Raw genomic sequence first — 14670 nt, 5'->3', positions numbered from 1 at the left:
ATATTGTACATTAATTGTAGTAGGTTTCAATCACAACCCACATCTTGCACCACAAGTAAGTAGGACATTTATTGGTCATTAACGTGATTTATTTTGACATTTTACTTCATCGCCCTGCATACCTTTTGGTATCCATTTATCAACCAACTCACTTTGAACTGATCTTAGTGTTATTTTTTTTCGTTAATCTTCAATTGTATAATCTTATGTGAGGATGTGACACCTAGCTGTAAACATATTGTACATTATCATGTGAGGATGTGACACCTAGCTGTAAACATATTGTACATCATCATGTGAGGATGTGACACCTAGCTGTAAACATATTGTAGATTATCATGTGAGGATGTGACACTTAGCTGTAAACATATTGTACATCATCATGTGAGGATGTGACACCTAGCTGTAAACATATTGTACATTTTCCTGTGACAAGGTGACACCTATCTTTAAACATATGCTACATTGTCATGGGACAAAAATGACAACCAACTGTTACATCATAATGTGAGGTGGTGACACCTAACTGTCAACATACAACATACTACAATGAGGTGATAACCATCAACATTTTGTTCTTCATATGACAAAATGAGTCACTGTTGTCAATGTATGGTATATCTTTATGTAGCAGAGTTGACACCTGTCAACATATTCTTGAGTATCACAGATTTCATGCACAATGAGTCAGCACTCAACTATATGAGCCAGACACATGCTAGACTGATTGAAACAAATTTCACTAACACCATTCACAGTGAACAATGAATAACAATGTCTACCTTTGGTAAGGTATTCTTGTTCATCATTCTATATAGACTGTAACTATAGTAACAGCTACTTGTTTGACACCATCAAACTCATTAAATATACATGAAGTCAATGCACTTAATTGATGACCTAGATTTGACCCAGTCAAACTATTTGGTCAGGTTTGTCTTCAGTAGATGCCCTACGTATGCGTATCTCAACCATATCAGTGGTGAGGTGCCCCATGATGACACTATCTGCCGACCCATGGTGATCTGGACGATTCTCCTCTGATTCTTCTTCCTGGCCTGAATGCTCCTCTTCCTCTGTCAGTTTCATTTCACTCACCACCAGCTTGGCAATGTCGCTGATACTGTCATTTTCATCAAGGGAGATCTGTCGTAACCGGTGTCTGATCACTTTCTCCATGCGTTTGTGTCCAACCTCCTCTGCCTGCTTCAATAAGGCATTCTCATTAAGCATTTTAATTGAGTTTTTCTTATTACAATCAAATTTTCCGTCAAAGAAGGCCCCTGCAGTAGAGGGACTGCCAGGGGGACTCTTATCAATCATACAAGAGGTGTCGATCTCGTCAGTGATGGTTGTGTACTCGGACCTCAGTGATGTAAGAATGGGTGTGAGCTGGGCCACCATGGAACTGGGTACAGTGTACATAGAGGTGGCAGGATGCCCAGTTGACCGTACCGGGGATGAGGAAAGGGAAGTGGTGATGATAGGTGGATCTTTATTGGTAATCTCTTGCTGTTCCTCATCTGACATGTCTTCAATCATATCACCAGTTGTCTTGTGACCCGTTGACATCCTGGTGTCCACGACAAGTTTGGCTGTGGTGTACACAGCAGCTGATTGGTTGTTATCTAACACATTGTGTTCACGTACCAGTACACCTCGTGGCTTGATGGCAAGTTTTGTGAGATCCTCAGAAGATGATAAGTTAGCTTTGTCTATATCAACCATTAGTTTGGGCCCACCAGGCCCACCTTTCCTGCGCTGTTGTAGAGATTTTTCCTTCAGAATACCTTGGTCTGGTTTTTTGACCTCAGGACTTGCTTCTGTAACACAAGGAAGGGCAATGCGTGACTTGAGACTTTGAGAACGGTCGAGCTGTGACCGCTGACATGTTGGTTTGGTGAAGTCTGTGTAGCGGTGCACATGCTCCTCCTTCACTGGTTTCTTGGAATGTATCAACAGAGGTGACGGTATACTGCGCATAGTAGCATTGGCATCTGGTGACACTACAGAGGACTCCGATGATCTTTCTGCCCCTCCTCCCTGGCTAGGAGCAGATTCTTGCTCTGTCTTTGTTGGTGTATCATACAGGTGTAAATCAGCCACTTCCACAATGGAGTCCTGGCTGCCCAGACGACCATGACTTGATGTGCCACTTGATGCACTGATGTGACGTACTCCTCGGGCCATAAGGTTTCGCATGGAACTAAGTGTATCAGCTGACTGGACAGAAATCTCCTCCAGTTTTGACAGACGGTACTCAACTGTTTGTAACGAAAGCTTGATGGAATTCTCCTTTTGGTTCACATCATCCATCCGCAGTGTCATGTTCTCAACCCTGTAACAGAAGAAGATTCGAGTAAATAATTCTTGAACAATGCTATTTTGAGAGCAAACCAAAGTACCATAAGGAAACCTATGTTGTTGATGACACCATACATAGATGTGAGATTTGTGTACTGCTACCATCCCACAACCATATAGTGATAATACAACATTGATAATTTTTCTACATATAAAACATCAAGTAACAATCAACTACATCAGATCAGTAAGTTATCAATTTCTGGTGACAACACATGTTAGAAAATTCGGGAATTTGTACAGGCAAACTAAATTAACCTGCCTAATTAACCTCTACATGGATTTCGTATCGATCGTGAATCTTCTATAATATCCTTATCATTCTAACTGTGGCATTAATATCAATATCCACTAGCTTGTAATCAATATGAAGGTCAGTCAAACATTTCGTTTTGACAGGAAATCTTTTTTTTCTCACAGCAGAATTAAGTTCCTCTTTACTCATCTTGCAAATGATACATGTAGACTCTATCAACAGAATCCTGCAGGCCTGTAATCTTATAGAAATGCTTTTATAAAGAAGTTAATTGCATGCCTTACAAACAATACTAAGGACATGCCTGATTTATCCCAGAGTAGTGCTTTATTAGTCTTCATTGTTGGTAAGATTTTATGTCTAGAAGTGAGTAGATGCCTAATTATAAACATTGATCTACTTAAAGATTTTTGAAGATGATGTGACCCTGAATTGCTGTAGAGATCCAACTTATATTCAAAGTTAAAATAGAGACCTTTCATTGATGACCCGGATTCTTTCTTCATTCGAGGACTGAAACTGATGTTCCTTTTCTCGGAAATAGTCTTCTATACACTCCTCCTCAAAGTCGTGTAGCTTCTCTGTATCATCCAGCGACAAGAACAGTTCTGAGAATGGAAAGTACAAGTCCATCATAGTTTAAATGTTAACACTGAATCAAACTCTCTTCAATATCATAGCAAGGCTAAACTTTCAATATAAATCTGTCAAACAACAAAGCATCACATTATCCTTCAGACAACAAACTTTTTATGTGAAGTAACTGTTATACAAGAAGTCCAATATTCTAAAGACTTGAAAAGTTTTGTAAAACATCCAGAAAATGATACTATGGATACTATATGTATTGTATTAATCAGGCAATAATTCATTATCTAGTAATATACCCATATAACTGTACAATAGAGTTAGAAATAAATGCTATTTCATTGTCCTGTAAAAAGCCCAACCTCTTAATTTGAGCTAGAGGAAATGAGTTGGCCCCCTTGGACTTATTGTCCTATACAAAACCTGACTTTGCACCACAGATAATGAGGTGGTCTCTTGGGCTTGTTGTCTTATGAATTACCACCTATGACTTCAAATCAGAGGTAATATTATAATAAGATGCCCCATTGGGCTTATTGTCATATACAACACCTGACTTTGAACCATTTGAACAAGAGGTAATGAGTAGGCCCCTGAGTAATTGCAGGAGAGATAAGCAAACTATCTCTTTAAATTCTTTAAGTGCCTCCATAATGACTTACTTAGTCCATTGTCAAACAGATCTCGTTTGCCTTTGCAGCGCCGAATCATGAACTTGAAAGCCAGAAAGATGTGACTAAAGAATAGCAATGGAGGTGGAAGTATTGGACGAAGTTCGTAGTTTATGATAAGCTGATATCGCTGGAATTTCCAGATCTCTCTTGAATTTGCATTGTTTTTTATGAAAGTCGCACTGAAAAAGGAAGTTTATATCAGTTAGTTGTTAGATAAGATATTGACAGCACATATTGTTTTTATATATACCTCACGAAAACATATAATAGAATTGGTTCTGATTCTTACTCGCTGCGTGCAGATTTAAGTGTCCAGGTAAAAGATTTGGAAATATTTTCAGAATAAAAACAACACATCCAGGGGCCTGAACATTCACCTAAGTGAACTCATAAATGGAAAAAATTGGAATGAATGTGAAGTACAGAGAAGAGAAAATGACCAATGCTATTTGTACAGGGACAGAAGAGACCCTTTCATCCATAATGAGTATTTGATTCTAACATAGTTTTTTAATGAGAAGATTTTTGAAATTTCAGTCAATGTAATCCTTTTTGGCCATACCCATTAACCCCTGGAGGTCAGCCAGGTCATTCATTGTATTATGATTTTACCATATTTGGGTAAGAAGATCTTAAAATTTTTGACCCCACCCATCAGTATATCATACTTAAGAAACATCCAAATTTGTCAGCACTCTGGCAGCTTCACTCCTTGAGTGATTGCAATCAAACTTCACACATTTATAAAAGATGATAATATCTAGAACAAATATGACTTTCATGGTTGAAAGGTCAACATCACTATTTCTAATTTTAGAAAATCCTTTAAAGTTCAGAATAGAAACTCCATTTCTTCAAACAAACGTCACACATATAATAAGGATTATGATGTCTTGGAAGGGTTTCAATTTAAGGGTTACAAGATTAGCACTATATGCTATGCCCCATCTCCCTATAACCTGGTTCAGACATCAAAAAGAATGTACTTTTAGAGAAAAACACAACAGAAAATCCTCTACAATGTAGGAGTGCAATCTAAATATTATCAACTTCTTTTGATCACATATCAGGGATACACAAAGACTTTTTCTGTCACAGACACTGCAGAATCAATGTGAATCAAAATGACCCCTGACCAAGCTTTAGGTAGGAGGCCATCCCGATCAAGAATCACATCATGTAACGAATGATTTTTCACTTCATCCCTTGAATAAGAAGTACTCACTTGAAGCGTGCAATGAGGAGATTGACCAGTAAAATATTGGCCACCAAGAGGTAGACACACATCAGAGCAGGTGCTACCCATGACCCGTATGTACAGCCTTCTGGATGGCGCTCAATGTCTGTACAAGCTAAAAAAAAAAAAAATACATAAGAGCATCAAATGAATGCTCCCCAAAAGCAATTTTATTGGACACAACATTTTAACAAAGGGCAATAATTCTGTTTTCAAGGAGTTGTGGGCCCTTAATTTTGTACAATGCAAATAATCCTCATATAACCAATGTATACACCATTTCGTTTGTTGAGCATAGTTGTACTCTAGACATGAATACTTTTACAAAGGGCAATAACTCTGTAATTAAAGGGTAGTGGGCCTAAATTTGGTACATTGCACATCATCCTAGTATGACCAATGTATATACACCAAGTTTCACAATTCTTGCTTAACTATGGGCAACATTATAATCTGGACACAAATCTTTTAGCAAAAGGTAATAACTCTGTAATTAAGTTTGTGGGCTCTGACATTTGTACACTGTGCATGGTCTTAGTCTGACCAATGTATCCACCAAATTTCATTATCTTACCTACCAAAGGACAATAATTCTATTATCAAGGAGTTGCAGGCCTTGTTTTTGATGCACTGCAAATTGTCTTGGTATGACCAATGTAAACACCAAGTTTCATGATCCTTGCTTAACTTATGCTCCTGACACAAAAGTATGAAAGTGGCAACTATATACTACCACAAAAAATTAATGTAAGTTAGAGTAGGACAGTGTTTAGTGTGGCACTCATTGTGTAGCCCTTCCGTTCTACAAATACATTATGTTTAGCTTTCAGAGAGATAATATTTGCCTATTCATGCTCAAGTAATAAACAAACAATTATTGTCTGCTTTGCAATGAATTAAAACATCATTAAAACATCATTGATTTATCTTTTATTCCTGTGCAATAAAAACTGCTACTTTCAGTGTACAAACAGGCATGACTTACTTACCTACCATTACCAACCTAAGTATTCCCCGTTATTCCCTCTAGTGTAGCTTCTACTTACTGTCAATCTCATCAGCAAACAGTTCCCCATAAATCATCCAGTAGGGATAAAAGAACATATTGCGGACCAATTTAAAGGACGGTTCCTCATCTTGGAAGTGGATGGCCTGTCTCACAATCCCAAAGCTCATCAACACAATCAGGAGAATGATGATGAAATAAGACATGTCCCTCAGCTACAACAAACAAAGTGTGAAAGGTCAATGTCATCTGGTTGATCAAACACCAAAACCAGTCAAATGAAAGAAGAAAGAAGAGAGGACATCGTGACCGTGATACCCCATCAATCTGACGGCATATTGGTACTAGGGACAGTGATTTAGATATCCATGATCCTGATATAACATGTGACTAACAAATGACCTTGACAGATGTTGTACTACTTATCAAGACTATTCCTACAATGAGATATGAAGGACTTACCAGCTTTCCAATGATCTTGACATAGGGGCCGAGATATTTATTGACAGAAAGGATCTCCAAAATACGGATGTACCAGAAGACGATGTTGATAGTATACAGGACACGCACGTTGTTGGTGGTATCCTGCACGTGTCGCATCAGGACGGCCACAGTAAACAGCATTACTCCAATAGAATCCCACACATTCCATAATTGACTAAAGTGTACACGTAATTTCACACGAATCTTCACTGGCTCTGAGGCTATCACCTGTGCAACGGGGAAAGATGAATTAAGTTCCTAATCTTTTATCAATAGAAAATTTAAAATAAACTTTTACTCTCAAACATTAACCAAATAAGTTAAAGCCCTTCAAGTGTCTAATTTTCACCATATGATTGGATGGCAAATTTTCATTCTAGAAAACTTGCTATTAAATGGCAAATATATGATATGAACCTGTAACACATGATCAACTCCAAAAATCATTTAGCCCAAACATAGTGAGCATAGGACCTTGATGTGGAAGGAGACTACAGTACTTAACAAACCTTGCATGGTTAGGAATTCATAACCCAACTGCCGTGGTGAAAGATGAGTGTGCTATTTAATCAGCCACTTTACGACCCAAGTATACAAGTTAACAGTTCCTAAGATATTGTCTGCCAAACATCACCATCTGGACCTCATATTGGAATGTCCTTCATTTTAAAATGTTTCTGGATTTCTCATTATGGTGTTTGTTTTATATTAACTTGTGTTCAATAGGTTGATTTTGAAATGGTTCTAACCAGAGCAAATATCCTTGTTCTCTATCTACTATATCTTCTTACAGAGCCAATAATGAATTTAATTATGTTGTTATATGAGTTGGTAAGGTAGACAAACTTTGATTGGCATTGGGTAGGGGGTCTCAAAAACATACTTATTCTACTTTCCAATCTCTCAGCTTTCTAATGTCTATAAAGATTCGGTGTTTCCGTACATGTAATGTGCTGATATCTTGTTGATTTGTTCTGGACACATTTTGTACTGATATCTTCTTCATGGTTCTGAATAAGTCACATGCTCTTATGCCATTGATGGTTATGAACAAGTTATGGACTGAGTTATAGTATTGATAGTTCTGAACAAACAAGTCATGTACAAGTATAGTGTTGATGGTTCTGAACAAGTCATGTACAAGTATAGTGTTGATGGTTCTGAACAAGTCATGTACAAGTATAGTGTTGATGGTTCTGAACAAGTCATGTATATGATGGTTCTGAACAAGTCATGTACAAGTAGAGTGTTGATGGTTCTGAACAAGTCATGTACAAGTATAGTGTTGATGGTTCTGAACAAGTCATGTACAAGTATAGTGTTGATGGTTCTGAACAAGTCATGTACAAGTATAGTGTTGATGGTTCTGAACAAGTCATGTACAAGTATAGTGTTGACGGTTCTGAACAAGTCATGTATAAGTATAGTGTTGATGGTTCTGAACAAGTCATGTACAAGTATAGTGTTGACGGTTCTGAACAAGTCATGTACAAGTATAGTGTTGACGGTTCTGAACAAGTCATGTACAAGTATAGTGTTGATGGTTCTGAACAAGTTATGTATGGCTATCATATTGATGATTCTATGAACGGTTAATGTGTTGATGGTTCTTACATATTATACAAGCTATGATGAACAGTAAGGATTTTGTTGTGTAAATCAATATTTGTTATGATGACACTGTCAGGCTTTGAATCACATGATTTATAACTAACAGTAACCAAAAAATGGTTAAACAACAGTCAGTATACATGACAGTGACAGGAGCAAAATTAATGTAACAGATTTCCAGTATATAGATTACAACATTAGACCAATCACATTTAAGCTGTTACTGATACAGAAACAGTTCATGCTTTATACACAATTTCCAGGAGCACAACTCTGGAAAAGAGTTTGTTCAAACAACTCAAATGTAGAGGATGGCAAAAGTCACTTAAAGATCCCTGTTGCCAAGTGCTTTATAGAAGGCTAGATAAAATGAGAACTTTAACAGATAAAGACCAAATGGTGACAAAGTCTATTGATTCTTCTATAACATTTGTGTAGTCATTAACACCCTCCACTTTCCATTATACTGGTATTGACATGATATTGAATATTCCAGAATTTAACCGAACAAAATCAAAATCCTTCAAAAGCCTGAAATACTACAAGCTAACATATAATAGAATATACAATTCACTCAAAACCACTACTATATACTTACTTCCTTGTCTACAACCCTACAACTTACAGAACCTGACACCCCCTCAAATCCCTCCTATACCTCTCTATCTACAACCCTACAATTTAAAGAACCTGACACCCCCTCAAATCCCTCCTATATCTCCCTGTCTACAACCCTACAACTTACAGAACCTGACATCCTATCACATCCCTCCTATACCTCCCTGTCTACAACCCTACAACTTACAGAACCTGACACCCCCTCAAATCCCTCCTATACCTCCCTGTCTACAACCCTACAACTTACAGAACCTGACACCCCCTTACAGAACCTGACACCCCCAAATCAAATCCCTCTATCTCCCTGTCTACAACCCTACAACTTACAGAACCTGACACCCCCTCAAATCCCTCCTATATCTCCCTGTCTACAACCCTACAACTTACAGAACCTGACACCCCCTCAAATCCCTCCTATATCTCCCTGTCTACAACCCTACAACTTACAGAACCTGACACCCCCTCAAATCCCTCCTATACCTCCCTGTCTACAACCCTACAACTTACAGAACCTGACACCCCCTCAAATCCCTCCTATACCTCCCTGTCTACAACCCTACAACTTACAGAACCTGACACCCCCTCAAATCCCTCCTATATCTCCCTGTCTACAACCCTACAACTTACAGAACCTGACACCCCCTCAAATCCCTCCTATATCTCCCTGTCTACAATCCTACAACTTACAGAACCTGACACCCCCTCAAATCCCTCCTATACCTCCCTGTCTACAACCCTACAACTTACCCTCCTATACCTCCCTGTCTACAACCCTACAACTTACAGAACCTGACACCCCCTCAAATCCCTCCCTGTCTACAACCCTACAACTTACAGAACCTGACACCCCCTCAAATCCCTCCTATATCTCCCTGTCTACAACCCTACAACTTACAGAACCTGACACCCCCTCAAATCCCTCCTATACCTCCCTGTCTACAACCCTACAACTTACCCTCCTATACCTCCCTGTCTACAACCCTACAACTTACAGAACCTGACACCCCCTCAAATCCCTCCTATATCTCCCTGTCTACAACCCTACAACTTACAGAACCTGACACCCCCTCAAATCCCTCCTATACCTCCCTGTCTACAACCCAAAAACTTCAAGAAAATGATGTCCCTTCAAACTCTTCCTCTATCTCCCTAACTCCCCACAACTTACAGAGCCTGAGATTCCCTTAAACCTCTATTACAACCCTGTGTCCAAGCTCTTCAAGTCCCTTCATGATATCCTAAACCAATACTCTTCTATAGAAAACATTACTGTCAAATAACCCACACACTTTCTCTACAAGCATACAGATCAGTATTGGCTTGTCTGTGATTAGAGCACTGTCTCAACTCTATTTATACCATATTCATATCACTGATGTTGGAAAGGGAAGTGGACATTATGTATGCATAACAAATCTGATGCAGATTGCTTATTTGAAAACTAATTACAACTACTAATTAACATAGAGGGTTACCATAACAACAGCCAATCATTTAAATATGTGTAACTAGATAAACTTTCCATACACCAGTAAGTGTCAAATATTCTTGGAAAACTTACCAATTAATTTCATATTAGTGGAGAACTTACTAATAAGAGTTACATACCACTGAAGATCTCTGTCATATATGGAAATTTTAGCAGTAGATCCTACTGGAAAACTAACAACCTTCCAGGATATCCATGGAACATGAATCTCTGCACTAACAATTTGGATACACCAATAGAAAGTAAACCTGTGTAACAGGGAAACTACTGGGTTGAACTACAAACAAAAGGGTTATGTAAGTATTCATTCTTTTTAGTTTTACAATCTAATCATACTTCTGATTTGAAAATGCAGAAAATGAGAAAGCTAAATTTAATTGAAATGTAATTCACTATGCAATAATTAAGTTTTTAAAGGTTGACATACAAATATATTTTTTTCTTATCTCTTAAACATAATTTTACAGAGCAAACATGATTTTACTAAATGTATTGATGTGTTTATTAGTGGTATCATATCCTCCAGCAAATTAACATTTAGCCATGACATAAACTGTCTCCTGTAAACATTGTGTATGTTTAATATTATGAATAGGAGCTGTAACTGCTATTTGCTGGTGTTCCTGATGTTTAAATTCCGTACTGAAATCAAGACTTAAGGGTACCTCATGGCTTTTTACTGCATTCTGACATAAAAGCAAGAGGTCCAATGGACCTGTATTACTGATCTGTCCTGCTGCTTATAAGTATAAGACTTGGTAGAAAGAGTTTATCGGAGTATTTTCACGTTCATACCAGATGTAATATTCCCTTTCTCGAAATATGTTGCAGGTGAAACGACACAATCCTGTGACACTGTGTTTAGCCTGATAGCTCCTTGTCCCATCATGATAAGGGCCAAGTGTCATGACTTTGGACCTTGTTCAAGGTCTTGTTTGAAGGTTTATAGTACAATTCACCCAGATGAATTGAAAGCTGGTGAAAATAATTGGCATATTACTGGCCCAATATTATGACACTTGGCCCAATTAAACACATTGACTCATGTGAAATTAAATATCAGTCAAGGACAAACTTGATCGAGATTTTTGTCTAGTGTCCAGGATGAGATAGGCATTACTTCTCTGGTGGTGATGTCAAACTCCAAATTGTTTAATTAAACTACAAGTGATATCATCATCAAACTTACTTAACGATTGTATATAGGCAAAAGCATCTTGTACATGTTTTCAATGAAGATTTTAACACAATTAACTTTTAATTTTTCATAATTTATTGTGCCATGTTAAAGTTTTGCATTTAGTTCCACATTGAAATTAATTATTTCTCGAAGTATAAATCATCCTTTATGTACCCTATGCATTACACAATAGAATAACAGGCACCCTTGTGACAATACCTCGCTCACTGAGGTATTGAAACATTTTTGTCCCATCTCTCTTGCGCCCCTTGTTACCAACAGTACAATGTTTGTATAGGAAAGCCCCATCCATCTGGTGAGAGTGGTCAGTTTCCGGTGACCACCTAAGCCATGAAGGTTCTCCTGGATGTCTCTAGGTAACTGCTGAGAACCCATCCCTTTATTTACAGGTACCAGATTACGTGCTAGATGCAAAGGAGAAAATCAATAGGTTTTTAACTGTACTTTCAATTTGTGTTTGGTTTCAGATCAAATGAGTGGTTCCTGTTGGTGTGTCCCCACAATCCCCGCATCAACCAAGAGTTTGTGACGATGGACCTGCAAACAATACTGCTTTTATATAGCCATTAGTGCTTTGTTACAATGACAATCGTGTGCAATTGATTTCAAAAGCAAACATTCTTTCAGATACAGGAATGGATTCCAGAGTTCAAATTTACACTGACACTTGGATAATGGAATAGTATAGCTATGTTTCTATTAAAATGAGGATTTATGAAATTTCAACCGATATCATTTTTCATCAACTTTGTAGACATTTAAACCGTGAAAACCACAAACTGGAAAAGAACGTGTACTCTTGGTGACAAATCTTCTAGAAAACATTTATCAAAAAAAAACAAAAAAACATCAAGACTGAGCAGAAATGGAAGGGAATGGAAGTAACATGTCGGTCGTGCTCAGATTCGGGCGTGTGGAGGACACCGTGGGTTACATCCTGGCTATGCAGCTCATCACCTGGGGTTTCCCAGTCATCATCTGTGTTGGTACTATTGGCAATGTGCTCAGTTTCATCATCATGATGCGTCGGGAGATGCGACAGACCCCAACGTTTTTTTATTTGGCTGCCCTTGCTGTGGCTGACACTGTAGTGTTGTACCTAAGTGCCCTGAAGACCTGGATTAGAATCATCACAGGGTTTGAATTGCTCCACATAAGCAATGCCGCATGTAAGACATTCATATTCACAATCCAATTTTCTTTGCATTTTTCAGCATGGCTCATTGTGGCCGTGACTATTGAAAGGTTTCTTGCAGTCTGGTTTCCACTACGGGCCAATAGAATGTGCAGCCTCTCACGTGCTAAGTTTGTCACATTTATGATAGCTCTGGCATTCGTACTGGTGAATGTCTATCTGTTTTGGACCGCAGAACTTCTACTTGATCCATCACGACCACAAGGATCTCAAGCTATATGTGCTGCCTATGCCTATGAGAACTTTGTGTGTAATGTGTTTCCTTGGGTCAATCTTCTCCTCTATTCATTCCTACCGTTTGGGATCTTACTAGTGTTCAACTCACTCATTGTCGTGTCACTGGTGCGTAATAAAGGCATCTTCAGCAACATGACCAAAGAGGACCGTATCACTCGCTATCGGCATCGCCGTTTAGCCATTACTTTACTGGCAATATCCTTTGTGTGGATAGTCACCACTCTTCCGCGCTCTATGTATGGACTCTTCAAGGGCAAAGCAGGGAACATGGATGAGGTAGGAAACCAAGTTCTCGGCAAAGTGATCTGCTTCATCTTCATGTACATAAATCATTCTATTAATTTCTTTTTGTACTGTCTGACTGGCCAACGGTTCCGCATGGAATTTGTCAAGTTTATGTGTCGTTGGAAACAGGGCAAGAGCCCTCCAAAGGCAAGGCTGACCTTCAAGTCGAGTGTGAGTGTAGGGTCAGGTCAGGAAACAACAAGTTCCTTGCCCCTCATGATCACACCCTCTCGTGAAACTGGACCCTTTGATTGAAATTTAATTTTTCTTTCTTTTTTTTTTGGTATGTGAATAAATTTGCAATTCATTATCAGTGTACTTTCATTTGTGTCCTTAAAGCATCACTTTAAATATGCAACACACTAGCCCTAAGAGGACACCAGTAAAATTTGATAAACCTTAGCAGCAACCTCTGGTGATGCATGGTAACTCAACACAATATGTGCAAGATTGTTCCATTCTGCACACAGAAATGCAACTTTGAATGCTGAATTTTCTACCTCAAGAATAGATAGGGTTTTGTTCAACAAAATGGTTATCAACCTATTAACATTCAATATTCAACAAAACTATTCCAAAATTAATAAGGATTTTAAAAGTATGCCTTGAAAGACATGAATATCTTACATATGTGTTTGTTTTTATCCTAGTTCATAATAATACAATCAAAACTTGCAGTTGCATTTTGTAAAATGTGTCTCACTGTATTTAGGACCTGTGCTTGTAAAAATTTATTCATGTGCAATCAGAATGTTGCTATCTATTTACTTTAGTAAAATTAGCTGATCAATCAGGAGATGGGGCTGGGAAGTGAAAATCGTGAAACTCCTGATTGAATTGGGAAATCGGGAAAGTTGGAAGGTATGATGTAATGTTCTTGTAATCCCATCATTTTTTCCTATTCATACCTATACATTTAAGTTTACTCATTTTTCAAAAAGATACTCCAGAAAATTTTTATAAAGAAATAACAGTCTTCATCTCCATGTTTTATGACATATTACTTCATTCTATAAAAATAAAACTGATAAAGAATATCTTGTTGAAAATCATTCAGCTTATCTCATGATACATCTGGGTGCTTGTCCATTAGGTTTGTTTTATAGATTGCAGCTGACCACTTGAGAATATCAGCCCATCCTCAGTAGATCAGTAACAGTCATTGATAATTATAGCACAATTACCATACAGGAGATTATATGGCTCATGAAGGGTACAATAGCAGCAATATCACGCTCATCACTCAAACTTGTTGATAAAGATTTGTGTAGTGACAATTAAACTAACACAAAGGCAGAAAATGATGAAGGTAAACAATGGGATAGAAATGTGGTGTAATTGACAAATAACGCCTACGATATTCACTATACCTAATCAATATTACAAACCTACATCAAACCTCTCTATTCTGACCCTTGTGTAAACA

At 37.9% G+C, this 14670-nt stretch overlaps 2 protein-coding genes across 2 annotated transcripts in view; one reads left to right on the top strand and one right to left on the bottom strand.

Moving 5' to 3' along the window:
* Positions 1–915: 915 nt before the first annotated feature.
* LOC132551992 (transient receptor potential cation channel subfamily M member 3-like) overlaps positions 916–14670 on the bottom strand; it is a 92415-nt gene continuing 78660 nt past the window's right edge. The window contains 6 exon segments of the mRNA XM_060216138.1: positions 916–2338; positions 3096–3228; positions 3871–4061; positions 5108–5234; positions 6166–6340; positions 6588–6836. Coding sequence (XP_060072121.1) covers positions 916–2338; positions 3096–3228; positions 3871–4061; positions 5108–5234; positions 6166–6340; positions 6588–6836 — 2298 coding nt within the window.
* On the top strand, positions 12393–13499 carry LOC132551972 (thyrotropin-releasing hormone receptor-like). Its single transcript, XM_060216118.1, has one exon. It carries the CDS (start codon positions 12393–12395, stop codon positions 13497–13499), a length of 1107 nt encoding a protein of 368 aa, XP_060072101.1.

Source organism: Ylistrum balloti, unplaced genomic scaffold (genome assembly GCF_031769215.1).
Source record: "Ylistrum balloti isolate Yb309-2 unplaced genomic scaffold, AGI_CSIRO_Ybal_v1 Utg370230, whole genome shotgun sequence".
Lineage (NCBI taxonomy): Eukaryota > Metazoa > Mollusca > Bivalvia > Pectinida > Pectinidae > Ylistrum > Ylistrum balloti.
Note: the sequence above shows the minus strand (reverse complement) of the source record. Positions and strands in the feature narration are given on the sequence as shown.

Excerpts from the sequence above, each read along its gene's own strand:
- LOC132551972 (XM_060216118.1), top strand. The coding sequence starts at position 12,393 with ATGGAAGGGAATGGAAGTAACATGTCGGTCGTGCTCAGATTCGGGCGT.